This window comes from Talpa occidentalis, unplaced genomic scaffold (assembly GCF_014898055.3).
Source record: "Talpa occidentalis isolate TD23 unplaced genomic scaffold, MPIMG_talOcc4v2.1 talOcc4.5, whole genome shotgun sequence".
Lineage (NCBI taxonomy): Eukaryota > Metazoa > Chordata > Mammalia > Eulipotyphla > Talpidae > Talpa > Talpa occidentalis.
In genome coordinates, this window is record NW_023604861.1 from 64,425,985 (window position 1) to 64,453,657 (window position 27,673).

The following is a 27,673-nucleotide window of genomic DNA, read 5'->3' on the forward strand; positions in this document are numbered from 1 at the left end:
TCTACTTTGAATCTGACACACTTGTAATAGTCTCCATTTTACAGATGATCAAACTGAGGTCCTGGGATGTTAAATTACCAGTATACATCTCAGAGGAGATATAATACAAACCCAGTTTTGACTTGAATTCTACTTCATCACATAAGATACTAGACTGCAAAACTTAGTCCTAAATCACTTATCTTTTCTGGGTCCTTTTTCCTTCATCTGAAAAACAGGAGATCATTAAGTATTTTCAGTTTTTTAATCTTTAGACTTTATACTCGCTAAGTTCTCTTCTTTTTAAAATATCATTATCTGTGACTCACAACCATTGGTTTTTTCCTTTGTACCAGAATGTTAGTAGTGGAGACAGTCATACTACATTTTTGCCTAACAAATGTACCAAAGAACCACCAACTTAGGAAAAGACAAAATTTAGTTAATTTGGCTATAAAACAAATCCCAGTGGTTTTCCTAAAAAAAAAAAAAAAAAAAAAAAAACCAAAAAACTCTCCACTCCAAAAAGAAATAAACAACAACAACAACTATGTTTTCAAGGTAAAGATATAATATACTAATCACTTTTGGTGAAGAATAAGCAGGAATAATTTTAGGGTCCATGGCATTGTATGTGTTAAAGGAGTACCCTAAAAGTAGAGGGGAATGTATTTGTGAAATGTTCTTGATTTCAGGCACATTTCAACCAGACACCCACCCTTTCCTAGACCATACTATTTCTCTCATGCTTACTAGGAAATTAGTGGAATCTGCACCACTTTCTTTTCTTCTATTTTAGCATAGAAGAACTAGGCTGGAACACTACTTCATATACCTCCCTAGTGGCTGTTATTATTGAATAACAATTCAAAAAATAAAGAGTCAGGCACTAGAGGGGAGGTTAAACTATTAGGTAAATTATAGTGTCTTCCACCATTGAGAGTGTAAAATTTCCTTTTCTTTCTTTCTTTTTCTTTTTTTGATTATAAGTCTCAAGTTTTATTTAAATAACCTTCAGCGAGAACAGAGTGGGCCAACCACTACCCCTCCCCTGTAACAGCAATTACCCAAGACAGTGCAGCCTACAGCCAGCCTGCCAGCCACTCATGTGAGGAGTGGGGTGCCTCTCAACAGGGACTGCCACGATCTTGGCCCTGATCAGCAGCTGTGGTCGCATCCACTGTTGAGTGAGGGCTCTTGATGGTTTTATCTTCTGACACGATATGGCACATGCCAGATACTTAGTCAAATATTTGTTGAATGCTTACTCAGGGCACTGTTAACCATTTTGTTTCACACAATTAAAAAAATTAATTTACTTTCTTACATTGTTCATTTTTGTACAGCATCTGGTTTCTCCCCTCAGTGTAGTCCCTGTAGTTCTCCCAGCTTGATAGCTGGGAACCGCCGCATAGTCCCTTGTGCTCTTCCCTCCAGTTTTGACACCTCTCTTCCCCTCCTGTGCTGTATGCCACTGACCTATGTATGGTCAGCTTGCAAACTTTGTCCTTTATTTTTTAAACCTTTTGTTCGTTTTTTCTATATTCCACATATTAGTGAAACCATTCAGTTTTTACCTTTCTCTTGTCTGGTTTTTTCACTTAGCATAATCTCTTTCAACTCCATTCCTATTGCTGCAAATGGCATGAGTTTATCTTTTTTGATTGCTTAGTATTCCATTATAGTTTCACACAATTCTTTAAAAGGCCATTAAATGCATTTTGGCTTCCTTTTCCCTTTTGTAAGGAAATAAAAGGTAATTCCCTTGTTTTTCATACAATCATACAATTTTTATCTCCCAAGGTTAAGGTGTAGAGATGCCAAATACCAGAAGCATTTTTTCAGCGACTCCAGTAATACACAATTCTGTTGCAGTGATTAAAAAAAAAAAAAAAACACAAAAGTATAGCCTATTGATAACTAGTAAGAAATATAGAAAGAGCTCAACAGAGGAAACTTAGAAACATCGAAATGATTTGACTTTCTATGCAGCCCCAGGATGTAGTACATTTCCAAAGATAAACGTTATAGAAAGTAAATGACATTATAGAAAGTAAATCCCCTCATCCAAACTTTAAAAAAAAAACAAAACACAAATGATTTGAATACTGAAATAGTTGTTCTCAGGGCCACTTGCCTTGAATGCTTTAAAGAAGCAAGGAGGAAAAGCTGAATTACTAGATATTCTAACACACCTTTCAACAAGGATTCCATAATTAACACCACTATTTTGAATTCTTTAAACACGACAAAACTAGTGGCTACTGAGTTCTTACTGGATTCACGAAACGAAGTGGTCAAGCTTAGGGTTCCCATTTTTCTCACTCCAAGAGACAGCCCTTAGTTGAGGGAAGGGCAAGATAAAAGGATGGATTTTCCTGCTAGGATCTTGTCCTTTCTACCGTTCAAGTAAGTTTGGACACATCTTTTGCGGGACCTCCACTAAGAGACCAAATGTACCATTCAAGCAACACTTCTTTTTAAGGCAAGGAGGAACAGGGAGGTAGGAGGCATAAGGAAGATGTTTTTAAAGGCGGCGCACGCAGGAAAAAGAGCGGCTCCAGGTCAGAGCCTACACTTCGTGGCGCTTAGAAGGGAAAAGAACAGCCAAGGTAGACTAGCGGGGGAAGAGACACCTCCCCCTCCCCCGAGAGCGCAGGAAGAGCGCCAGGGGTGCCGCGGCCTCGGGGGGAGCGAGGCCCGCGCCTAGGCGCCGCCGGCACGCATGCGCGACCCGGAGTCGCGGCGCCCGCCCCGCGCGGCCGTCACGGTCTGCGCCATCCCCGCGTCTGCCCGGCGCGGAGCTTCGGGCCTCCACACCCGAGTCCGGCGGCCCCGCTTGCGCTCTCCGCCTCCCCTGCCTGCCAGACTCCGCCGGCCTTGCAGTCCCCGCGGCGGTCGCGACGTCGGCGTCGGCCGCGCTGCTTCGGCTGCGGGGCGCGCTTCAGCCCGGGGTCGCGGCGGCGATTGGCCGGCCGCGGCGCCCGCTCCCATAATGCAGCGCATGGCGCGTCATTGAAGAGAGACCATGATGGCGGCGGCGCTGGGGCCCCCAGAAGTGATCGCTCAGCTGGAGAACGCAGCCAAAGTTCTGATGGTGAGTACGCCGCGCCCCCGCGTCCCGGCAGCCGCGGGTGTCGGGCGGCCTTGCAGGGCTAGGCCTGGCTGCCCACTGGGCTGCGACCCGCGAGGGTCTCCAGGGAGCCCCGGAGGTGGAGGAGGAGGAGGTGGCGGTGGCGTGGCGCAGAATTCTCCATCCTTTCCTCCTGCCTTTAGTCCCTGCTTTCTGGGGCTCCCCCTTTTCCCTATATCTCTGGCACCCCAGCAGGACGGCGGGTTAGGGTAGTGTAGAAGGAAGGCTTCCTGTGCCACGGTCTTCGATTTACACCCTGCTGGGCGGACTGGGTCCAGAGCGAGCACAGGGAGCTAGGTCGGGTCATCTCCGCAGAGCTTGGTAGGGGGCTGTTTGCGCGCAGCTGAGGAGTTGGTGCCAAGAGGGAAGAGGTGGCTTACCCGGGTACTGTAAGCAATCCTTGTTTCCTTCTTGTATTCGGATCCCCGAGAGCTTTTTCTGTTCTGCAGTCACCTCGGGTAACCCAGCCGGCAACACGTGGAAGGACCGGCAGGAGACAGGGAGGGGGATCTTTGGGACCAAGGTCATTGGGGCAAAACTTGGTCCAGTATCTCTCTGTGGGTCGCGTCTTAAGGAGAGCTGTGTCTAGGGTGCATATGTTGACTTCATTCTTAACACTGTACAATAAACCGTTTGATGAGTGGATTATTTACCCAGGGAGTTTGAGGAGGCCAAGTGAAAGGATAAAAAACATTCCACTAAGGAATAGAAGTAAGAATAAACTATTTCAGTTGCTCAGTGAACTGTGTGTTTTTATTTGCTGGTTCAGTTTTGCTTTTATAAATTATGATTACCGTGTTTGTAGTGTTTTTTTTTTTTTAAATACAAAGTTTAGAGGTTCATTTGAGTGCTTGAGTTGATTCACCTTTCTAAGAATTGAATGTAGCGAGTCTTGTTACCTTTATGGTCTCTCCCCCCCATTTTTTTTTTTTTGGTGTTTGGGTTCTATGTTGCAGCATCCCACCCATAAATTCATGAACAAATTCTATCATATTTTGTAGTTCCATTTATTAAGTTCTGTTTTCACACACAACATTAGATAGCTCATGAGATTTAGCTCATGAAATTCAAAGTCCAATAAAAAGCAGAATTTACTTGGTTCATCATGAGCAAAGTTAAATGAATCGTTTTGTCACAAAACTGAATAATGTTTTCAGACTTTTTCAAGTTAAGCCCAGGAAAAAAACTACCTCATTAGTATCCCTCATAATATGTACAAAGATCTTAAAATCCCTGACATGAGAGCACGTGCTGAAAAACCGGAACATTTTCTAGGAGCTAAGTGCTCTATTTTCATTAGACTCTGGAAGGAGTATGTGACCTAAAAACACTGCATTAGTTCTTACATTGACAAGGTAAAATTAATATCTTTTTATCTTTAGCCTGAATATTAGCCTTTCTCTTTGCCAGTACCTCTCCCCTTTCCTAGCAAAGTTACTTTTATCATATATAAGAGGGTAGATGAGAAGATAGTAGTAAGTACTGTTTATTACATTGCCACATATTATGCTTGTTATATTTTATACTTTATTAATTATCATAATAGCTTTACAAGGTTGAGAGAGTTTGAGTGGTTGAATTAGATTTAGAACTGAGATCTAAGGGTGAGTGAGTCTCTTTCCACTCTGCCACTTCTTAAATATGTGATAAAGATATTCAGTTACATTTTCTCCCCTTAATTGATGTAACATTAGTTTACAACACTGTATATGATTTCAGGGAGTAAATTTCACACATCCCCCCTCCAGACATATGTCACCACACTATTTACATACTTCTAAATCATTCCAGAAAAGACTATTTGAGAAAAATGTTATTAAAAGTAGAAAATTTTTGGAAATTTCTACATATCTTCAACAATGTCTCAGTATCAGTTACTGTGTTATTTCTCATATGAAAGCTACATTCTGGTTTATTAATAGTAATAGTTCAGGGCCTCCCAGGTGGTGCAGTGGTTGAGCGCTGGGTTGCAAAGCTGCCCGCAGCCTCTGCAGTGCTGGTTCGATCCCCGGCTGCTCCCCAACCACCGGAGGAGGGTCCCACATGGCGTGCAGACCTCTCCTGCCGCCCGCTGCTCCCCTCAGCAGTGTACTTCAGTCCTTCTGCCTACTCTGCTCCCTGCTCTGGCTCTGGTGAATTCTCTCACCCTCCCGCGCTTATGACTGTATCCAGTGCTTGTAAATAAATTAAAAAAAAAAAAATAGTAATAGTTCACATTGTTGTAAGGTTCTGTGCCAAACACATATATTACCTTATTTAATCTTTAATAAGATGTTGTTTTCTTTTTCTAGACTAAGGAAGTCAAACATGTAGATGCTACGTAATTTACTCATTTTTTTTTTTTTAAAGATTTATTTATTTTCATACAAGAACCGGGGTACAGGCCAGATGCGCAGGAGGGTGAGAAGATTCACCAGAGACAGAGTGGGGAACAGAACAGGCAGACTGACGAAATACACTGCTGAGGGGAGCAGCGGGCGAGACAGGAGAGGTCTGCTGCGCCATGTGGGATTCTCACAGGCCAGCAGGGATCCCACCCACCCTGCAGAGGCTAAGGCTCTCAACCCCCTGCCCCACCAGGGAGGCCCTACTCATTTTTTTCAAAGATTTATTTTTTTTTTTAAAGATTTATTTATTTATTTATACAAGCATTGGGTACAGTCAGAAGCGCGGGAGGGTGAGAGAATTTACCAGAGCCAGAGCGGGGAGCAAAACAGGCAGATTGACGAAGTACACTGCTGAGGGGAGCAGCGGGCGGCAGGAGAGGTCTGCGCACCAGGTGGGACCCTCCTCCGGTGGCTGGGGATCGAACCGGCACTGCAGAGGCGCGGGCAGCTTCGCAACCCAGCGCTCAACCACTGTGCCACCGAGGAGGCCCTCAAAGATTTATTTATGCATACAAGAACTGGGGTACAGATCAGAGGTGTCGGGGGTAAGAAGATTCACCGGAGATAGAGTGGGAAACAGAACAGGCAGATTGACCGAAATACACTGTTGAGGGGAGCAGCAGGAGAGACAGGAGAGGTCTGCCTGCCATGTGGGATCGAACTCGTGCTGCAGGGGCTGCAGATTGCTTCATAGTGCGTTGCTTAACTCCTTGTGTCACCAGGGAGGCCCTACTCAATTTTTTAGAAATTTATTTTTTTATAGTCAAAAGGCAGCTTTATTATAAAAAGAGAAGGAAAGTAAAGGATGCTTACACAGACACAAGCGGGCAGAAAGAGTTGCCCCGTGAGAGGGACAGGTTTGTTAAACGAAAGGCCTGCATGGTCACAGGCAGGCAGCCTTGACAGAAGAGCTGCCTCTGCTGATTTGCAAAGGTTAGTGAAGAGAAACACCGGCATAGTCACAGGTGGGCAGGAGAGCTGCTGCCATTTACTTAACCCTTAAAGGAAACTGGTAGAGTTGGGACTCCAACTCACATCTGTTTATTACTGTAGTGTCTGTGGTTCTTAACCTGTAGGTCGTGGGACTAGAACATGATTAAATCACTTTGAAATATTTAAGATAACAAAGCTCTTACAATTATTAAGCATTAGTGTATTTTTTTCAAGTGGTGGTTTTAGCATTTATTCACCTGTGAGTCTAAGGAAAGCTTGTTTATAGACAATTGCTCTGTTGTGTAATTGTTAAGTTTTGAGAATAATTAATGAGGTAAATAATTAGTGACATCTTGTACAATTATTTTATTTTTCCACTTGGTAGTCCATTTAGTTCATGAAAATTAGAGTTTTAGTGTGTAGAACAATCTCAAGATAAGCTTTTAATATTGTGGTCTTATGGAGTCCACATTGGATATGAGAAGCAAAATTTGGGTGCATACATACTTTTTTTTGTATGGGATCGATAACATTCATCAGGTTCTCTCAGGAAATAGAGACCATGAAATATAATAACCTAGTCTAAGCATTCTCCCTTCCATTCTGCAGATGGGGAAACTGAGGTTCAAAGAGGTAGAAGTGACTTGCCAAAGGTAGGTCACAAAGCAAATCTAGTGATAATACTGATTCAGAACCCAATCACCAGTCTCCTGTTTCTGAACTCTTAAAATTTTTATTCAACCATATTGCTTCTCAAAGTCAGTGTAAATATAACATCATAAAAATTGCATTTGATTACTTGATGAGAAATTTCTAAATGTGTTTTTAGATATTGCAGTTGTTTCACTGTGAGCCCCTGTTTTATCAATCTTAATAGGTTATTGGGTAAGCTGTCAAATAAAACATACACAAAAAAGACATTTATGCATTTCATAGGTCTCAATATAAAGTAGTAATGGGGCTTATTTTCTGTCGATGCGTGTACATACTTCTTAATCTTCTAAGTCAAGACAGTGAGTGTGTTTTATGTACAAGGTATTAGCTAGAAAATAAATGTGAAAGTAAATAAATTAGAATGAGGAAGAATTGTGGTAAATTAGTAACAGTATGCAGGTGAAGTTACCTGTTCAGAAAAAAACCGCAGACAAAGGTCCTGAAAGTTCGTTTAAATAGATCCTGAAAATTTCTTTTCAAGATTCCAGTAGCTGGCCATTGCTTAAGATACCTAACTTTAAATTTATATACACTCAGATTAAGTGAAGTCCACCACACTTCTGTACTAACATTCTCATCAGTGATAATACTGTGTTAGCTTTGACTGTGTTAGTAAGTTCACTTACAACCTGAACATTTGATTTGGTAGTTATATTTTATGATATTTAAAAGATATAACTAATACTGAGATATATTTTCAAGCATATTAACACACAACTGTATAGAATGAAGTGAGTCTCCTTCTTTTCCCTTTCCCCCGCTCTCAGTCCATTTTCCTAAGTGATCCATATCAAGTTTATACTTTGAACTTTTTTCCTGTACATCTACAATATATATTAGTTTTTTTTAACATAAATAATGCAAACGTTCTTGATTTTAAAAATTCTTAGAGATGTCTTTCTAAATGATGAATTCATTTTGTACAGGAAGGAATATAGGGAAAAGCGCCCGTTCCCTTTCTTTAGAAACTGTTTCTTGTGTGTCCATATTGAAAATCTCTTAAGCATATAAGAGCATACATACATCACTTTGAAAATTATTTTTTTACACAAATGATATATGATCCATATCTTCCCAAAATTTTCTTTGTTTAATCCCATTATGGGTGAATTTTACCTGGGCTGTGTGTGTGTGAGAGAGAGAAACAGAAAGAGAAAGGAGAGAGAGAATAGATGTAAAATGTAGGATGTTTTGATTTTAGAAACTTTATATAAAGAAAAAGTTTAGTATTCTTTTTTGGTATTAATATTGCATTGTTTGAACCATAAACCCAGAGTGCTTTATTTGTGTTCTTGAATTTTCTTGGCTTTTTCCCCTGGCTCTCTTGGTCTTCTTGGGAGTATGTACAGTGATAATAGAAAATAGTGCAGAGCACATATGTTAACTGATACAATAAGGTAATATGTTGTTTTAAAACAAGGATAGGTTTTATTTTTATTTTTATTTTTTACATATTTTATTTATTTATTTATTTATTATTTTAAAAATAATAAATTTTATTTTTATATTCCCCCATACAATTGCAAACCCCCCATTCTGACCCGAATCCCTCCCCTCCCGCCCCCCACCCCCAAAAAGTGTCTCTGGTAAAACAAGAATAGGTTTTAATATGTCTAAATCCAACTTCAATAAAAGGGATTCAAATTGTTTTTTCATAGTTTTTAATTGTGAAATTTGGTTACTATTTTGATAGCATCTTCTATTGCAGTTCAGTGAAAAGGATGAGTCTAAAGAAAGCTAGGATAAGGGGATATAGTAGTCTTAATTTTTTTTTAATGCCAGAAGTAACTCTTGTTAGAGGCGAGTGAATGTATATTTGGGGGGAGCTAGGAATTGTCCCAAAACAATTTGGATAAGCCCATACTTTCTCAATATTTGTCTTGAAAATTAAGAGATTTAATTCTTTTTGTTTGTGTTTTTTTGAGATAAAATTCACATAACATGAAATAAATGAACCACGTTTCCCCCACCACCCTTCCTTATTATTATTATTATTATTATTTTTTATTTATACAAGAACCGGGTGTGGGAGGGTGAGAGGATTCACGAGAGACAGAGCAGGGAACAGAACAGGCAGACTGAAGAAATACACTGCTGAGGGGAGCAGCGGGAGAGACAAGAGAGGTCTGCTTGCCATGTGGGTTGCTCTGAGGCCAGCGGGGATAGAACCGGCACTGCCAAAGCTGCGGACAGCTTCTCAGTGCGGCGCTCAAGCCGCCTGCGCCAACAGGGAGGCCCCCCCTTTATTATTACCTTCCTCCTTCCTTCTTAACTTCAGAGCCCTCACAGCAATTTTGTCTATTTTTTTGTATTTTACATTGTTAAATTGTCTGCTGTGTAAATACCTATTGTTTGTTTTTGTCATCCTGACGTGCTTTACTACCTGTAATTCCCTTGAACTCCCTCCATTTTGCTATAAATGACTGATTTTCATGTTTCATTGGGGCAGAGTAGTATACCATAGTGTGCATGTACCACATATTCTTGTCTATTGGTGAACATTAAGGCTGCTTCCATGTCCTGGCTATTGTGCTGCATTAAACATTGTAGAGAATATGGTTTATTCATTGATGGGTTTATGTTCTTTGGATAGAAGCCAAGCTTGCTGGGTTGTACAGTATTTTCATTTTTAGTTTTTTAAGATAAATCTAAATGGTTTTCCAGATTGCCTGTACCTGTTAACATTCCCACTAATAATACCTTAGGGTTCCTCTTTCTCTGCCTCCTCTCTAGCATTATGTTATTGGGGATCTTTTTTATACATGTCTTTCTCACATGTTTGAGATGGTTATCTCATCATGGTTTTTTTTTGTTTGTTTTTTTTTTTAAAGATTTATTTATACAAACACTGGGTACAGTCAGAAGCGCGGGAGGGTGAGAGAATTCACCAGAGCCAGAGCAGTGAGCAGAGCAGGCAGAGGGGCAAAATACACTGCTGAGGGGAGCAGTGGGCGGCAGGAGAGGTCTGCATGCCATGTGGGACCTTCGCCTGGGGGGCTGCAGGCAGCTTCACAGCCCAGTGCTCAACCACTGTGCCACCAGGGGAGGCCCTCTCATCATGGTTTTAACCTTCATCTATCTTATTGGAAATGATGATGAATATTTTTTGGTTTTGTCGGCTTTCTGGATATATTCCTTGGTGAGTTGTTTGTAGCTGCTGCCTATCTATTGGGTTCTTTTTCTGTTGTTGAATTGTGTGAGTTTTTTATATATCTTGGATGGTAACCCCATGTCAGTTACATGTTGTGAATATTTTCTTCTGTTCCAATATTTTATTGTACAAAAGTTTTTTGACTTGAGGTAATCTCAACTGTTTATTTTGCTATTATTTTCCTTACCATAGGAGCCAGTCACCAAAAACATCTTTATTGTTGATGTCATGGAATATATTGCCAATGTTTTCTTCTATGTATTTTATTGTTGTCTCATCTTAATCTTTATTCCATTTGAAATTTATTTTTGTGTATGGAGTTAGAGAGTAACCTAACTCATTCTTTTATGTGTGGCCTTCCAATTTCCCAGCACCATTTATTAAAGAGACTCTTTTCCCATTGTATGGTAGTAGCTCCTTTATCATAGGTTAGGCACTGATGTGTGTGTGGCTTTATTTCTATTCCATTGATCCACACAACTGATTTTGTGCCAATACTATATTATTTTTAATAACACTGGTTTATAGTAAAGTTTGAATTTAGGTAATATGATGCTTTAATTTCTCTCCTTTTTCTCAGGATTAATTTTGCTAGTTGAGACCTTTTGTGGATCCATGTAAATTTCAATATATTTTGTTCAATTTCTTTGGAAAACATAGGTATATTGATGGGGAGTCGTGTTAAACTTACATATCACTTTAGGCAGGATGAGTCATTTTGACTATTTTGATTCTCCCCATCAGTGAGCATAGGATGTCCTCCTCCTCCTTTTGTCACTATCTAAGTCCTTTAATAATATCTTGCAGTTCTTATATGAATCTTTCACCTTAGGTTAATTCTGAGGTGTTTGATTCTTTCTGAAACAATTGTAAATGGGGTTATTGTCTTAATTTCTTTTTTTTCTCTCATTTGTTTTGTATACAACTCTACAGATTATTGCTTATTTTAATAATTAACATTTTTATTTTTTACATCATTTTTCAGTTTTAAGCAATATTTGCTTCCCCCCACCCCCTCAGGTGTAGTCCCCATAGAATTTCCTTCACCAGTGCACCATCACCTCAGTCCCCTATGCTCCTCCTTCCCTCTGATCCCTCTCCCCCCTCCTCCCCTGCAGGATGTCACTGATTTATAATTGTTTTGCTTTGTTGTGCTTTGTACTGTTACTGTTTTTTTACACTGATGTCTTACTTGGTTCCTCTATATTCCTGCTATAAGTGAAACCATCCAATATTTTTCTTTTTCCTTCTGGCTTATTTCACTGAGCATAATTCCTTCTAGCTCCATCCACGTTGCTGCGAATGGCATGAGTTTATATTTTTTTGATTGCTGAATAGTATTCCACTGTGTATATATACCACATCTTCCTGATCCAGTCATCTATTTTTGGGCATCTGGGTTGTTTCCAGGTTTTACCTATGGTAAATAGTGCAGCAGTAAACATAGGGGCACAGGTGCTCTTTTGGATCAATGTTTTTGTGCCCTTTGGGTAGATCCCTAGAGTGGAATTGTCAGGTCATATGGCAGCTCCATTTTTAGTAGACTGAGGAACCTTCAGGCAGCTTTCCTAGTTGTTGGACCAGTTTCCACTCCCATCAGCAATGTAGGAGAGTTCCTTTTTCACCACATCCTCGCCAACATTTGTTGTTGCTAGTTTTTTTACTCTGTGCCATTTTTACTGGTGTAAGGTGGTATCTCAATGTGGTTTTGATTTGCATTTCCCTGATTATAAGGGATGTTGAACATTTTTTTCCTATGCCTGTTGAACGCTTGCATTTCCTCTTTGGAGAAATGTCTTTTAAGTTCTTCTGCCCATTTTTTTTTTTTTTTTTTTTTAAGATTTATTTATTTATACAAGCACTGGGTGCAGTCAGAAGCGCGGGAGGGTGAGAGAATTCACCAGAGCCAGAGCGGGGAGCAGAGCAGGTTCTGCCCATTTCTTGACTGGATTGTTCACTTTGTTTTTGTTGAGTTGTGTGAGTTCTTTGTATATCTTTGTGATCAGTCCCTTACCAGTTGTATGGAGTGCAAAAAATTTTTCCCAGTCAGTGGGGTGTCTCTTTGTTTTGGTTAATGTCTCTTTTGCTGTACAGAAGCTTTTAGCTTCATGTAATCCCAGGTGTTTATCTTTTCCTTAAATTTCTTTGCTTTGGGTGATGAGTTTTTAAAGGTATTACTGAGATGTATGTCTTGTAGTGTTTCACCTATGTTTTCTTCTATAATTTTATGGTTTCAGGTCTTATGTCCAGTTCTTTTATCCATTTTGAGTTGATTTTTGTGCACGGTGAGAGGTAGTGGTCTAGTTTCATTTTTTTGCATGTGGTGGTCTAGTTTTCCCAGCACCGTTTGCTGAACAAATTGTCCATCTTCCATTTTGTATTCTTATTCTTTGCTCCTTTGTCACAGATTAGTTGTCCATATAAGTGTGGCTTTATTTCTGGAGTCTGTTTGGTTCCATTGGTCTAACGCTGTAGATTTTTGTACTTTTTTTTTTTAATTTGCCACTTTGCTGTATTCATCTATTTCTATTAGATTTTTGGTGGAATCCTAAGGGTTTTCTATGTATATCATCTGTGAATAGTGATGTTTTCACTTCTTTTCTGACTTGGATTCCTTTTATTTCCTGTTTTTGTTTGGCAGCTCTGACCACAAAACCTCTACTACTAAGTTAAAAAGAAGTAATGACAGAGGGCATCCTTGCTATCACTTTTTACCACTAAGTTTTAGATTGACTATTGGCTTGTAATGTATGACCTTTATTATATTGAGGTAGTTTCCTTCTATTCCGATCTTGTTTAGAATGGGTGGTGTCTCTTATCAATGCTGTTTCTGCATCTATTGATACAATATTTAATTCTAAACCATAATATACCCATTTTAATATAAGGTTATTTCTCTCCAGTCTTTGGCTAATGCAATTTTGGAAAGATGATCTGTCTTTATTTTGTGGTTTTGTAGCAGTCACTAGGGACTTTTTTAGAAAACAGTAAGACTGTGACCTAATCAAATGATACCTGACCAAAATCACCCTGTTCTTATATTTAAAAAACATGGGAAATTATTAAAATTGAGGACTTGAATGGCAGTATAACTTAGAGCTTCTGGAGCCAGACTCTGGATTCTTAGCTCTACTTCTTACTAGCTAGGTGCCATTTAGTGAGTCTTTTAATCTCCAAGTATCTGTTTCTTCATCTCTTCAATAGGAAAATAATAATACTGACCTTACGGAGTTAGTGGAAGATGAAATGGTTTTTACTTTACATTCAAAGGAAAGTAGTTAGTGTAGTGCTTGGCACATAGTAAGTGCTGTATAAATGTTAGTTATTTTGTATCTTGCTGTATTAAATAACAAAACATCAAAGCACGTAAATCAAGGTAACCTTTTAATCACTCAATAAATATTTGAGTTAATTAAATTTCCTCTAGAGTAGTGCTGATAGAACATTTCCATATCTACACTTTCCAGTATGGTAGCCAGTAACTACAGGTACATATTGCACCTGAAATGTGACTAGTGCAATGAGGAACTGGATTTTTAATTTTAATTTAAATAGCCACGTGTGGGTAGTGACTTACCATATTGGGCAGCACAGGCCTGGTGTCTGTATGTCTCTTTGCAGTCATCTTTTCATTTGTAATTACTGAGTCCAGATTTCAAATAATTCTTACAGGCTTTATTATTACTTCTGGCTGTTGAATTCCCCGTCAGTATTGATTCTAGATATAAATGAATCTTTAATATGTTTTCTTTTATTATTCTGATTCTTTTTCTTGCTCTAGAATAATCAAAATACTACTTTTGAAAATATTGATGGTGGGCCTCCCCGGTGGCGCAGTGGTTGAGTGCTGGGTTGCGAAGCTGCCCTCAGCCTCTGCAGCATCAGTTCGATCCCCGGCCACGGGGCTAGGGTTGCACATGGCACACAGACCTCCCCTGCCACCCGCTGCTCCCCTTGGCAGTGTACTTCAGTTCTTCTGCCTGTTCTTCTCCCTGCTCCCTGCTCTGGCTCTGGTGAATTCTCTCGCCCTCCCGCCCTTCTGACTGTACCCAGTGCTTGTATAAATAAATGAATAAATCTTTAAAAAAGAAAAGAAAATATTGATGGTATGTAATATTGATGAAGAGAAGATGGCCATATTCTTGGTTTCATAATTATAAATCATTTTCATTTTTAGATTAATAAACAATCAGCATGATCAAGACAGTGAATTTTTCATCACCTTTATATGCACACTATCTTTAAATTTTGTCCACTTACGAACTATATCAAATACATTTTTTTACACAGATATAGAAGAGTAAAGAATACTTGATTTTAGCGAATCAAGTTGATTCAGGTTCTTGTCATAAAATATTCGGTAATGAAATAATGTAATGACTGGATGAGAATATGTATTTCCTTTTGTCCCTCAAATTATATTATTCTTTCATTGATTCATGAGTTTGAGAAAATTCATCTAGGGCAGGGTCTCTCAGCATTGTCACTGTTGATGTTTTGGGCAGGGTAATTCTCTGTTGTTGTCAGCTGGCCTGTGCATGGTAGGATGTTGAGCAGCGTACATACCCTTTATGCACTAGTTGCCAATAGCACTCCCCAGTTGTGGCAACCAAAAATGTCTCCAGACATTGTTAGATGTCCTTTGGTGGACAAAATTGCCTCAGTTGAGACCCACTGATCTAGAATATCATCATCTGAAGACTAAGAGTCTGAGATTACACTTGCATGATCAATTTTACCATTATTGATAGTCTGCTCATTAACTTTATGCAATTCTAGGAATATATCATTTTCTATCTCTTGTCCAGTGTGATAGCCACTAGCCACATGTGACTCTTGAGTACTTGAAATGTGCCTAGTGCAACTAAGGAACTAAAATTTTAACTTAATTTGATTTAAATAGCCGCATGTGGCTAATGACTATGAATTGAGCAGTACTGGATTGCTGCTGTAGATCATTTTGCGTTCATCTTCTGATAGCATCTCATAATTATAAGCTCTCTTGTTGGTTTTCTTTGTCATTATGAGTGGAAAAAAAATGAATTCTTAACACTGCCCAATGAAATATTTTTAAAAGAGATTACAAAAAATGATGTCTTCAAGTTTCTTTTATACCTTCTTGAAAGATCATGCTGTACTTTGAGCACTGTGGTTTAAAAAAAAAAAAAATTGAGGAATAGTATTGATAATTTATTTTGCTGTTGCATCTTTTTTTCCCGGTGCTTTCATCATATCTTGTTTTTGAATTTTGTTATTATTTTAGTCTTAACATAGTTGGGAATAATTCATGAGTTCTGATGAAGTAATCCTTAACATGATGAAATAGCAAGACTTTTCATGATATAGAAAGTTAGTGATAGTTAAGATCTATAAGTTAGATTTGTGAAAAGAGTGTAATACAAGTTATTTATGGACTCAAATTACTTTAATTAGAATGAGTTATTATATTTTTTACAAAGTAAAATTTGTCTTTATTTTTTGGAAGACCTTTAAGAAAAATGAAAAGTCGTGAAATACCAGACATTGTAGATAGTTAGAACTGCTACCAAAAAAACAAACTCCAAAAATTGAATCCAGTGGACCGTGATGGTATACTGACAATTAAGGGAATGCCTTTATTGCCTCAACTTGTTTCCATATGTTAGCTATTGTAAATTGTGCTGCAACATTAGGTATGTTTACTAATGGTGTATTGCAAATTCCTTTTACCATGTTAAAGAAGTTGTCATTCTCATTTTACTAAAAGTTTAGTCATGTTTTTGTTTTTGTTTTTTTTTTTTTTTAAGATTTATTTATTTATTTATACAAGCACTGGGTACAGTCAGAAGCGCAGGAGGGTGAGAGAATTCACCAGAGCCAGAGTGGGGAGCAGAAGCAGGCAGAAGGACTGAAGTACACTGCTGAGGGGAGCAGTGGGTGGCAGGAGAGGTCTGCGTGCCATGTGGGACCCTCCTTCGGTGGCCGGGGAGCAGCCGGGGATTGAACCGGCACTGCAGAGGCTGCAGGCAGCTTTGCAGCCCAGCACTCAACTACTGTGCCACCAGGGGAGGCCCTAGTCATGGTTTTTAATTTATTAACCATGTTTCTGCATTTTAAATAGTCTTTTCTCCTTTGATATGAATGTGTAAGGTGGTGGTTGATTTTCTAGTATCAACCCAGTTTTGCATTTCCAGGATAAACCAGCTTGGTCAGACTTTTTTAAAAAGTCCATAGTAGCATGTGAGCTATCTAAAGATTTCTTTTCTGTTCATGAGTCAAGACTGGCTTATGAGTTTTTAGTTTCTTGCACTGTCTTCGTCTGGTTTTGGTATTGGCATATTTATGATGATATGCTAACCTCAAATGGGTTGAAGAATGTTGTAGGAGGCAGGAATGGACCACAGTGCAGGTTTTCTGATCCCATGCAGACCAGGTAAAGGAGGAGTCAGAGTCCTCAGTGGTTCTTTGCAGGTTTTTTATTGGGGTTCACCAGGCACATGGCAGGCAGGGGTGCTGGGAGGCTGGCAGTCCTCCCAGCCCCCAGCAAATCTTCACTCTATCTGGGCTCTCTGGCGTTCTCTGCTTCTGCTTTGGGCTTCTTCTTTTTCGGCTTCTGCTGCTGCTGGCGTCCCCGTGATGCCGCCCTTAAAAGCCCAGTCTTAGCCCAGGTGAATCCCATCTACCTATGCCCACACCCTATTCCAGGTGCCCGCCATCAGGCATGCATTCAGGACCTCAAGGATCCTGATGGCGGGAGGGCAAAAAAGCCTGACATATTTCCTTACTCTACAAATGTTTTCTTTTGTATTCTCTTGAAGTCTATGTAGGATGGAATTATTCTCTACTGTTTTCTATAATCATGTATGTAGGTCAGTGGGTTTTAAAGAAAACTATTTTAAACCACTGATTTAATTTAATTATTGTAGGACTTTAGGTTTTCTATATTTTGCTAAGTCATGGTGTTATATTTGTCTAGGGATTTGTTCATAGCATGTACTTTTTAATATTTATCATCATAAAGTTGTTTGTTTATATATTTATTTATACATACAAGCACTGGGTACAGGCAGAAGCGCAGGAGGGTGAGAGAATTCACCAGAGCCAGAGTGGGGAGCAGAGCAGGCAGAAGGACCGAAGTACACTGTTGAGGGGAGCAGCGGGCGGCAGAAGAGGTCTGCGCGCCATGTGGGACCCTCCTTTGGTGGCCGGGGAGCGGCTAGGGAGCAGCCGGGGATTGAACTGGCGCTGCAGAGGCTGCAGGCAGCTTTGCAACCCAGTGCTCAACCACTGCGCCACTAGGGAGGCTCTGTTTTTTTTTTTTTTAATATCTCTTATCTGAGACATCTGTTATATTCTCTTTTCATTTTGCCTATTTATATAGTTGTGCTCTTCCTCCCCTGACCTCCATCTCTTTAGTGATCTTGTCAATGTTTTATCAGTTTTATTGGTCATTTTGAAAAAGCAGTTTTGGGGTTTTATTTATTTCTATTGTATATGTAATTTCTGTTTCATCCTTTTCTGTACATTATTGTACTTCTGTTTTCTTTGGATAGGTTCTGCTGTTTTTCTAAGTTCTTAGATGTTTACCTCATTTGTTTTAATCTTAATTTCTAAAGTAAGCATTTAAGGCTGTGCATTTTCCTCTAGTATTCCACAGGTTTTTGATATGAAGTATTCATCAATTCTAAATGTTTTCCATTAGGATTTCTCTTTTTGTCCTTCAATTTTTCGTTAAATCAGGTTATAACTTAATAGCTTTGTGCTTAGAGAATGTATCATGTATATACCAGTGTTTTGTAATTTATTTGAATATGCTTTATGGCTTAAAATGTTGTCAGTTCCTGTTATGTGTTTGTAAAGGATGTGTGTGACCAGTTAAAGGAGTGTTGTGTCCTGTCATTATTTCCTTTATATATATTTGAGACAGCGTGTTATTTATATACCATTTTTTGAATATAGATGGCCCACTTTAGTAATGTTTGAAGAGAAAAATGCCTATTTTTGGTTTTGAATCTCAGCCGATTAAATCTTTGATGGCTGGGGTGTGGGGTTTTTGTTGTTGTTTTTTTTTTTTTTTTTTAAGCTTCTTGGAGCTTTCTGATACAGATAACTTGTTTGGAAACCATTGCTAAGTCATTTTCAACCCAAGAAGAAAGAATTTTTTAATTTTATTTTTATATCATTGTTCATTTTTGTGTAAAGTTTGATTTCTCCCCTGAGGTGTAATCCCCATAAAATTTCCACTCCAAAATCACCTGTGCACCGGTCACCATAATCTCTTGTGTTTTTTCCCTTCCCTTTTTTGACCCCTCCCTCTCCTCCTCCTCTCCTAAGGTATGTCTCAGTTCTATATTTGCTTGCAAGTATTTGTCTTTTTTTTCTTTCTGACCCCTTGTTTCTATAAGTGAAACCATCAGATTTTTTTTCCTTCTGACTTATTTCAGTGAGCATTAGTCCCTCCAACTCCATCCATGTTGCTGCAAATGGCATGAATTTATCTTTTTTGATTGCTGAGTCGTATTCCATTTTATATATGTACCACATCTTGTTGATCCAGTCATCTGTTTTTAGACATTTAGATTGTTTCCATATGTTAGCTGTTGTAAATAGTGCTGCAATGAACATAGGAGTGCAGGTTTCCTTTTGAATTAATGTTTTTTTGTGTCCTTTGGGTAGATCCCTAGGAGTGGAATTGCTAGGTCATATGGTAGATCCACTTTTAGTAATTTGAGGGTTTTCCACACAGCTTTTCATAGCGGTTGGACCAGTTTGCTTTCCCACCAGCAGTGTAAAAGCGTTCCTTTTTCTCCACATCCTTGCCAACATTTGTTGTTAATTTTTTAAATATGGGCCATTCTTAGTGGTGTGAGATGAGATATTCATTTGGTTTTGATTTGCATTTCCCTGATTATAAGTAATGTTGAGCATTTTTTCATGTGCCTGTTATCAAGAAGAAAGAATTTAAGGTTTTCATTTTTGGAAACTAAAGTGTTTACTAAACTGCCATTTAATATATTGGCTTGATAATTTTATTGTTTTTGTATGGTGGTTAATTATATTATATTATATTATACTTCATTTTTAATGAAATTTGATATTTTATAAGTATAATTTTTTGTTATATAAAGTCATATTCAGACTTGTACTTTATTAAGTGTGGATATCAAAGTATCCAAAAATCATTAGTTTAGGAAATATTTTTGTCTGTAGAAAAGCTGGTATATTAATTTGCAAAACTAAGCCTGTGTAGTGCTTTTTATGAATGATAGGAAGAAAGAATATATAGTTCAGAAATACTTGGGGTAATTCATAGTTGATTTTTATTCATAAAACACGGGAATAGCGTTTACTGATATGCTCTACATTCAGGATATAGTCAGCAGATGTTAATGATGAAGCATCTTGTAAAACATAAACTCAAATTGATGAATTAGGGACAATAGTGACAAAGAATTTGCCAGTGGAAGGACAAAAATATTTATATTTAGCATAGTTACTGCTTTAGAGTTTCACTAATGAAGTCTTTTAAAACTATTCAAGAATTTAACATTATTTAATGGAAATATTTTCATTTTTATCTAGATGCTGTAGAGGGTGCTGTATCATTAGGAATAGTAGTTTGAGTTGACTTCAATTATAAGAATTTCTTTAGGGTAGAGTTTCAAAGCTAGTTAATTTCTCTTGGATATACATCTTATTACTATTTTGACTAAAATTAGAGTGACTAATATTGCATAATTGACATAGTTTGTGTTTTTAATAGTTTAGTGTATTTTAATAGCAAACTTAAAGCAACAGCACAGAAGACAGACAACATTAAAAACATGTACTTGATGGGGCCTCCCCGGTGGCGCAGCGGTTGAGCGCTGGGTTGCGAGGCTGCCCGCGGCCTATGCCGGCGCCGGTTCGATCCCCTGCTGCTCCCCGGCCACCGGAGGAGGGTCCCACATGGCGCGCAGACCTCTCCTGCCGCCCGCTGCTCCCCTCAGCAGTGTATTTCGGTCCTTCTGCCTGCTCTGCTCCCTGCTCTGGCTCTGGTGAATTCTCTCGCCCTCCCACGATTCTGACTGTGCCCAGTGTATGTATTAACAAAACAAACAAACAAATAAATAAATAAATAAAACATGCCTCTATTAAAAAAAAAATTAAAAAAAAAAAAAACATGTACTTGCATGTTGGACAACTCAGAAAAAGCATAGTGAATGGATGGAATCTACTGTATGATAAAAATGCTGCAAACACCATTTAGTTGCTGTCAATAAGAAATTTACTTGTTTAAAAAAAATCGAAATGCTAAAATTGTCCAGAAAAATTTAACAGGTTTATTTATAATTGCTATAATTATATGCTGAAACTTGTTCACTGAAACATTTTGACTTGCATAAATCTTTATATCCCCACATTTATATTAAAAATTCACACAGAAACGAAAATGGAAAAAATGCCAATACCTGATTTCTGTCCCCTACTTTTTCACTTGCAATCATATACTTTGGCACCTTTTTTTTTTAAAAAGATTTATTTATTTATACAAGCACTGGGTATAGTCAGAAGCGTGGGAGGGTGAGAGAATTCACCAGAGCCAGAGCGGGGAACAGAACAGGCAGACTGACGAAATAGACTGCTGAGGGGAGCAGTGGGACATAGCAGGCGAGGTCTGTCGCTCCATGTGGGACCATCGCCGGGGATCAAACCAGCGCTGCAGAGGCTGCGGGCAGCTTCGCAGCCCAGCGCTTAACTGCTGCACGGCCAGGGGAGGCCCTGCTTTGGCATCTTTTGACCCTGGAGGAAAACCATTATTAACATTCAGAACTACCAATATCGAGAAGAAGATTTTTTTTTTTTTTTTTTTTTGGAAAATGAAGTGTTTTCTTATCATAGTTGTTTCTTAAGCATGTTCTCCAGCAATGTGACATGCTAGCTGTGTCTTTTGACATAATTATAACACATTTGGCATGGAGAGCACACAGATGGTGTCTTCCAAAGGGCCAAGCATATAGATAGGTCTCCCTTGCCTCCTGCAAAGCACTGATAGCTGAACTATGGAAGCACGGGTGTGTTTTGAAGTTGTGAGCAATTTCTCACACCAGATGCTGGAAGAGAAGTTTGCAGATCAGTGCAGGGGATTTCTGATAAGGTCTCATTTCATGTGGTGCCGCAATACCTGTTCTGTATTAATGGATTTCTTCACCGTTTCAGTAGAGAGCCACTCTTTGTCAATGACTTTTGTAGCTAGTTGCTTCCTCTGTGCTTTACCACAAGGGTATTGGCAGGCAGCCATGGCAGGAGCCGTGGTACAGAGACCTCCTTACTTACCCTGTCATTGAGTAGGTCTTGGGGAGCTGTGGGCCTGAGGTGCTGGCTAGAGATCCTGTAGTGGGGCCTCTGAACATGATTATTGATACAGTTTGTAATTAATATTGCTCTAATAGTTGCAAAGTGTTTTTCATCTTCCAGATTCTTCTACTATAGTTAATTTTGATTTCCTCCTTATTTGTTCCAATAACAATGGCTTACTTTCCTATTGCTTACCTTCATTCTGACCTCCCAAAAGGAGAATTCTGATATTTGCTTGGCAGGCTGTATAAACTATTTCTTTTGCTTCTTTTCAGATGGGGGACAGTGGGTGAAAGATAACCAAATCATACAATGAGAATATTCCCATTATAAAAGGTAGATTGGGTTCAGCAGAATATTATCTTTATAAGAAAGATTAAGACAAAAGGAATTTTAAAATCTGGACAGACTTTAGAAGTTGTTTTGTTAATAAAGAAGTCTTACTGACTAACTTATTGCTCAGAGTTCTGTAAATTCCAAATTTTTACTATTCAATTTTTTTTTTCTGATTTAATGGTCATTATACCTGTGCAGAATTACCTGATAATACTAGAAATCAGTTTTTAATCACCAGGGCTGAAGAATTTAGAAATTATCTGAACTTAGTTAAGTTAGATATACTGGTGTATTTTGGAATAAAAGACATCAGCTGTGTTTAAAAAAAATTAATACACAAAAAAATCTTTTTTAAAAATGTAAGCAACTTTAAAGAATTTTGACCCACATCTTGCCAGGACTTTCTTCCATTTACTTAAACTATTTTAAATATTTACTATGAAATTTTATACTATAATTTCTTTTTAAAGCTCAAATAAGAGGGCCTTCCTGGTGGTGCACACAGTTGAGTGCAGCACTGTCGAAGCTGCCTGCAGCCTCTGCAGTGCCGGTTCTATATCCGCTGGCCTCGGAGCAACCCACATGGCGAGCAGACCTCTCCTGTCTCGCCCGCTGCTCCCCTCAGCAGTGTCTTTCGTCAGTCTGCCTGTTCTGTTCCCTGCTCTGTTTCTGGTGAATCCTCTCACCCTCCCGCGCATCTGGCCTGTACCCCGGTTCTTGTATAAATAAAATAAATCTTTGAGAAAAAAAAAAAAAAACTCAAATAAGAATTTGTCCTTTCATTGCCCTCCAAAAGTGTAAGCATTTTCCTTTCTGGGTAAAAGAATTGATATTGTTCAAGCTTTCATATTAAACAAGTATACTCTGTTTTTGTTTTTGTTTTTTTAACTCTCAAGGCACCGCCTTCCATGGTCAATAATGAACAGCGCCAGCATGCAGAGCACATATTCTTATCATTTAGAAAATCAAAATCACCCTTTGCAGTTTGCAAACATATTTTGGGTAAGTATTCACTTTTACAAATGTTTTGCTTATTAATCAAATATAATTTTTCTATCTTAAACAGATATTTTAAATTGCATTTAAAATAAGCAGGTTTATATGGTGAAAATTTTCCATTAATAATCATTCTACTGCATTGACTTAAAAATTGTCTATAAAACCAGATAGAAAACCTTCTGTTTACCTTTGGATTCCACCCCACTTCCCAAGATGTTGTGTTCAATAAATTGTTTTATTGTTGACCGTGACATGAAGGCTGTTAAATGGTAGGAACAAAAGCTAATAATTCTTTAAAATTATTTTCAAGTGTGATCTTTTATTATAGAAAATGTGCTATAATTTTTCTTCTCCCAATATTTTTAAAATAAGGTTGTTTTGGAAGTGCCTATAATTGCAGGGTTTTTGTATTTTTCTTCCATAATTTTTTTAAAAACCATTGTTTGTACTCAGCTTCCTCAGTGAATATTAGTTCTGTGTAGGTTATCACTGTATATCCTAAAATGAATTAATTGATTTTAACTTTTATAAAAAAATATTTTTATGAGTACTTCATGATCTATTTTCAAAAATGATTTCTTTCCTTTAAAAATAATCACAGAAGCTACAACTCTTTTCCAAAGATGGCATTTTCTGATATATATATATATATATAGCATCTTGCCTCTTAATATTTTTCTGTATTTGTAAGAGATTTTATTAATTATTTATATTTTATAACCTGATTATGATTGACTGTTTTTTCTTAATTAGGGCCTTTTTTGTAATCCATGTTTAAGTCCTTTTTGTAAGACTTTGCAGTTAGTTTCCAGATTGAAATAACGTACAATTAAAGTTATGTGTTAAAAATGCTTTACATATATGCACTTATAAATGAGAGTTGTTAGCTTTGAGTGGGAAGATCACTGGTGTAGAAGCTGAGACCCATGTGCCAATGATGCCTGCTGCTGGTTGTCAGCTTGAGGAAGTCACTTACCACTGTGAAATGGGAATAATGATACCATTTTTTTTAATGGACTTGGCTATCATAAATTATTGTGAGGCACAAGTATAGTAGCATAAAAACACTTTGATAAAAGACAATTATTTAGACCCCTTAGCTCATTTCAAACAGCATTTAAAAACATAAGCTTAAAATATATTCTATATATTGTCTGTTTTGCAGGGAGTTAGCAATGGTGAAGGTGGTTCTGTCTCACTTAGGTATTAGATCTTATTAGAGAAACCGTTTTATTAATCACCCTTTAAATTATAAGTGAGGCAGTTTTGAATTTTTTTTTTTTTTTTTTTTGGAGTGGTCAGATTATATACTTGAATGGATTTGTTTCTGTCACAAATTTTGTTATCTTATACCTGCAGAGAATATTTAACTCATTGTTAAAAGAAGCAAAATTAAGCATCTGTACTAATTTGAGGGAGCCTTACTTCATCCTTATTGCCTTGAAATTGCTCAGCATTAATAGATTTAGGTTTATAGATTTAGATGAATAGATTTAGAAAATCATTGTGTTAAACTAGTAACCTAAAATAATTTCAAACTGGTTTTCATGACATGCCTTAACTAGAATTTCATCAGTATTTCATCTGACTTTCTATTGTAATTCAGTTGTCATTCTGTACTAGTTGGGAAATAATTCATCTAAGTTATAAGTATTTTACTAGAGTGTATTTGTTTATACCATTCTTTCCTTTTTAGAGTGTGTATATTTTATGAAGTAGTATTGTTTTGTTATGATTTGAGCTTGTTTTGAAATACTTTTGTTTTTCCCATAAAAATTTCTAAAGAATAGAATTGCTAGTTCCAGCCATGCTTTTAAAATTAGTTTGGGTTTTGAGATATTAACTATTTAAAAGATTGAGTGCATGTATTACAAGCATAATCATTAATGTACTGCAAAACTCTGTGTTACATTAATGTTTACATCTAAACTTCACAGAAAATCTTTTAACTCCTTACTCAGTTGCCACCAGCACAGTGGTTAATTCCTCTAAGAAGACTTCTCATACAAATGGCAGTCAATCGCAATTCAGAATTTTCACATTCTTATTTAGGGATTATTTGTCATTTTTATAGAACGTCTGGGTAATATAGTCTAATAAAGGGAAGACTTTCTCTTTGATACTTCCCCTTTCTGGCCTCTTAAAATTCTTCCCTCTTCTAACTTAACTTTTATTACGTTTGTCAATTTTCCTCATAACTCTCATCTTAACTTTTTATTTACTTTCGTTTTTTTTGTTTGTTTGTTTGCTCTCTTCTGTGTTCACGCACATGTGTGTGTGCATGTTGCATGCTTGTGCATTGTGTCAGAACAACACTTTTCGACTTTAGACAGGAGTCTTTGGCACTTAGGAATTTACTAGTTTTTAGGGTTAAATGTTCATTCAAAATATCTGTGAATTCTGGTCTTTAGTTAAAGACAAACTTCCAAAAACTGAGGAATTAGTTCAGTGCTTTGGTGCTGACTTTGTAGTAATCTTTTATTCTTTCTTGGGCAGAAATAGATTTTGTTAATTTCTTATTTCAGAAGTACCTGAAATAAAGTGAAACCTGAGATTTACTGATATGTGTGATTCTGTATCATTAAGCAGATTTTTTTCACTTTCCTTGCCTGTGCTTTGGATAGAAATTGTCAAGATCTGAGAAGTGATTGTAGTAACTAAACATCTGGTGCTTGACTAAAAGGGTTCTCTTTTACTTGAAAAAATTTTCTTTTGATCAGAAAGTAGTGCTTTTCCTTTATTTACTATTTACTTCACTTGACCTTTGTCTTCATGGCTTTGTCTAGTTTCAAATGGCTGACAAGATACAAATGAATTTTATATACATTGCTATTGAAGTTACTGTGGTACTAAGTGAAAGCTTCCTGCTAAAGTGGACAAAAATAATTTATCATCTAGACAGGGAAGATATTTATCATCTAGACAATGGAAGATCATCCTAAAAGTATTAGAAATTCTAGATAAATTGTGAGTTCTTCATGAAGACTTTGCTGTTTCATGTCTCTTTACAGGACAAAGCAAGAATAATATTCATTTGTACTTTTGAAGTACTGATCTTCTGCTCATAGGTTTCTAGATTTCATTTAAGCATCTTTTGCACATTTATATTACATATAATTAATTTATTGAGGTTAATTTTTTTATGAGAGGTTATAATTAGGTTAGAGAAATTCCCCTTTTAAATTAGGGATGTAACCCCCCACCCCCATTCCTTCATTCTTAGAGATAGCTTCTTATGGTAGTAGTAATTTAGAGATCTTAATATAATACGGAGACATCTAAGAAAAAGTGTAATCTTGAAAACTATTGAATATCATTCACTTTCTGTAATTGTCCCCCAGTCCACTCTCACCCCTACACCTAGGGGAAAAAAGCGTAGGATATAATCACAAATAGTTAGAAATAAGCATGTTTTATTGCTCATGTAAACCAAAAGATACTTGTTTGGTCTTCTTTGGCCTATACATTTAGGGATGGATTAGTATTGCTCAATAAACATTCACCAGCCATGTGACTTTTAATTTCTTCTTTTAATCTCTTGATATATCAGTTTCTTCCAACTGCAAGAATTGAATCCGACAATCTTTGGATTTCTTTTTCTAAAATTCTGTGAATCCTTTAGTTAAGATTTTGAGGGTTTTGTCCTTAAAATTTTTACTAATACAGTAGAAAATAAAGACAGGCAAACAGCCATCATTTCCTTTTAAGAAGAGGTTTATAATACGTTTTTTTGCATTATCTTTATGAAGCAGTATGTATTTCTTTTTAGGTGATCTAAATAGATAAAACTGGTTTCTGTTTCAAATCCTCTTTGAATAAAACACTTTTTTCCCCCCCCTCCTGGAACACTTAAACACATCTTTTAGTAATAGGCGTACATTTTGGGAAGCTATTTATTTATTGATTATATTTTTAGATTTCTAAATTTTGATGCGTTCTAATCTCAGTTCATGTTAAGTTAGCATGGAAAAACCAAGCTTAAAAAAATAGGTTCAAATTAGTTCCTCTTAGTTTTGGTATGTTCAAAATTTCTATGTAGTAGTCTAATATTAGAGGAATTTATGTAGAACATACCTTTCCTTGAACATTATTTTAACTAATTGTGTCAAGATCACTTTTAAGATTTTTAAATAACCTGAGCTTAACTAGGAGAGAAAATGATGTTCCTGTCTATATCTTCATGCTCTTCTGGATAAATTCTTGGAGGTGCCCATCTATACCTAGAGTTAATTTCTTACGGCCTTCAGATACTTGTATCTAGTGATCTTGGCAAATAACCTAGAGTCTAATCATAAACTTTTCATGGATTTCACATTATGGTTATTTTTCAGACCTTCAAAAAATTTCTACTTTTTCTTGACTTCATTTTGACTGTTTCTCCCTTTTGATAATGCTGTTTGGAAACTGATTGTAGTGGAATTGGTGGATAAAAGAAAAAATAGAAAATTAATACAAATTATTTCCTAGGTATGTTAATTTTCTATTTTTCAACCTTCTCATTTAGTTTTTAGTTCAGGTACTATATCTTGCTAGTAAAGCTGGATCTTTCTAAGTGTAGCTTTGAGATTTACTCAGTTTGATCAGTATTGCAATCAGAAAATTCATAAAAACTTCTCACCTTGTGTAATGTGACTTTTTTATATATGTAATTTTACAAAAAATAACTTAGACATGATTGTCTTTATTTCTGAACTTGCTATTGGAGATGGGTCATCCTGCTAAAGG

The 27,673-nt window shown here is 37.3% G+C and overlaps 1 protein-coding gene across 2 annotated transcripts in view; it reads left to right on the forward strand.

Annotated features, from left to right (window-relative positions):
• Nucleotides 1-2,929: 2,929 nt before the first annotated feature.
• Nucleotides 2,930-27,673, forward strand: part of XPO4 (exportin 4) — a 116,338-nt gene continuing 91,594 nt past the window's right edge. The window contains exons 1-2 of one of the 2 annotated variants that reach the window (XM_037527353.2): nucleotides 2,930-3,076; nucleotides 22,846-22,951. In XM_037527353.2, the coding sequence (XP_037383250.1) occupies nucleotides 3,008-3,076; nucleotides 22,846-22,951 (175 nt within the window). In that variant the 5' untranslated portion in view covers nucleotides 2,930-3,007. Of the gene's footprint in view, nucleotides 3,077-22,845; nucleotides 22,952-27,673 lie in introns of those variants that run through there. The other variant, XM_037527355.2, reaches the window with a different exon arrangement.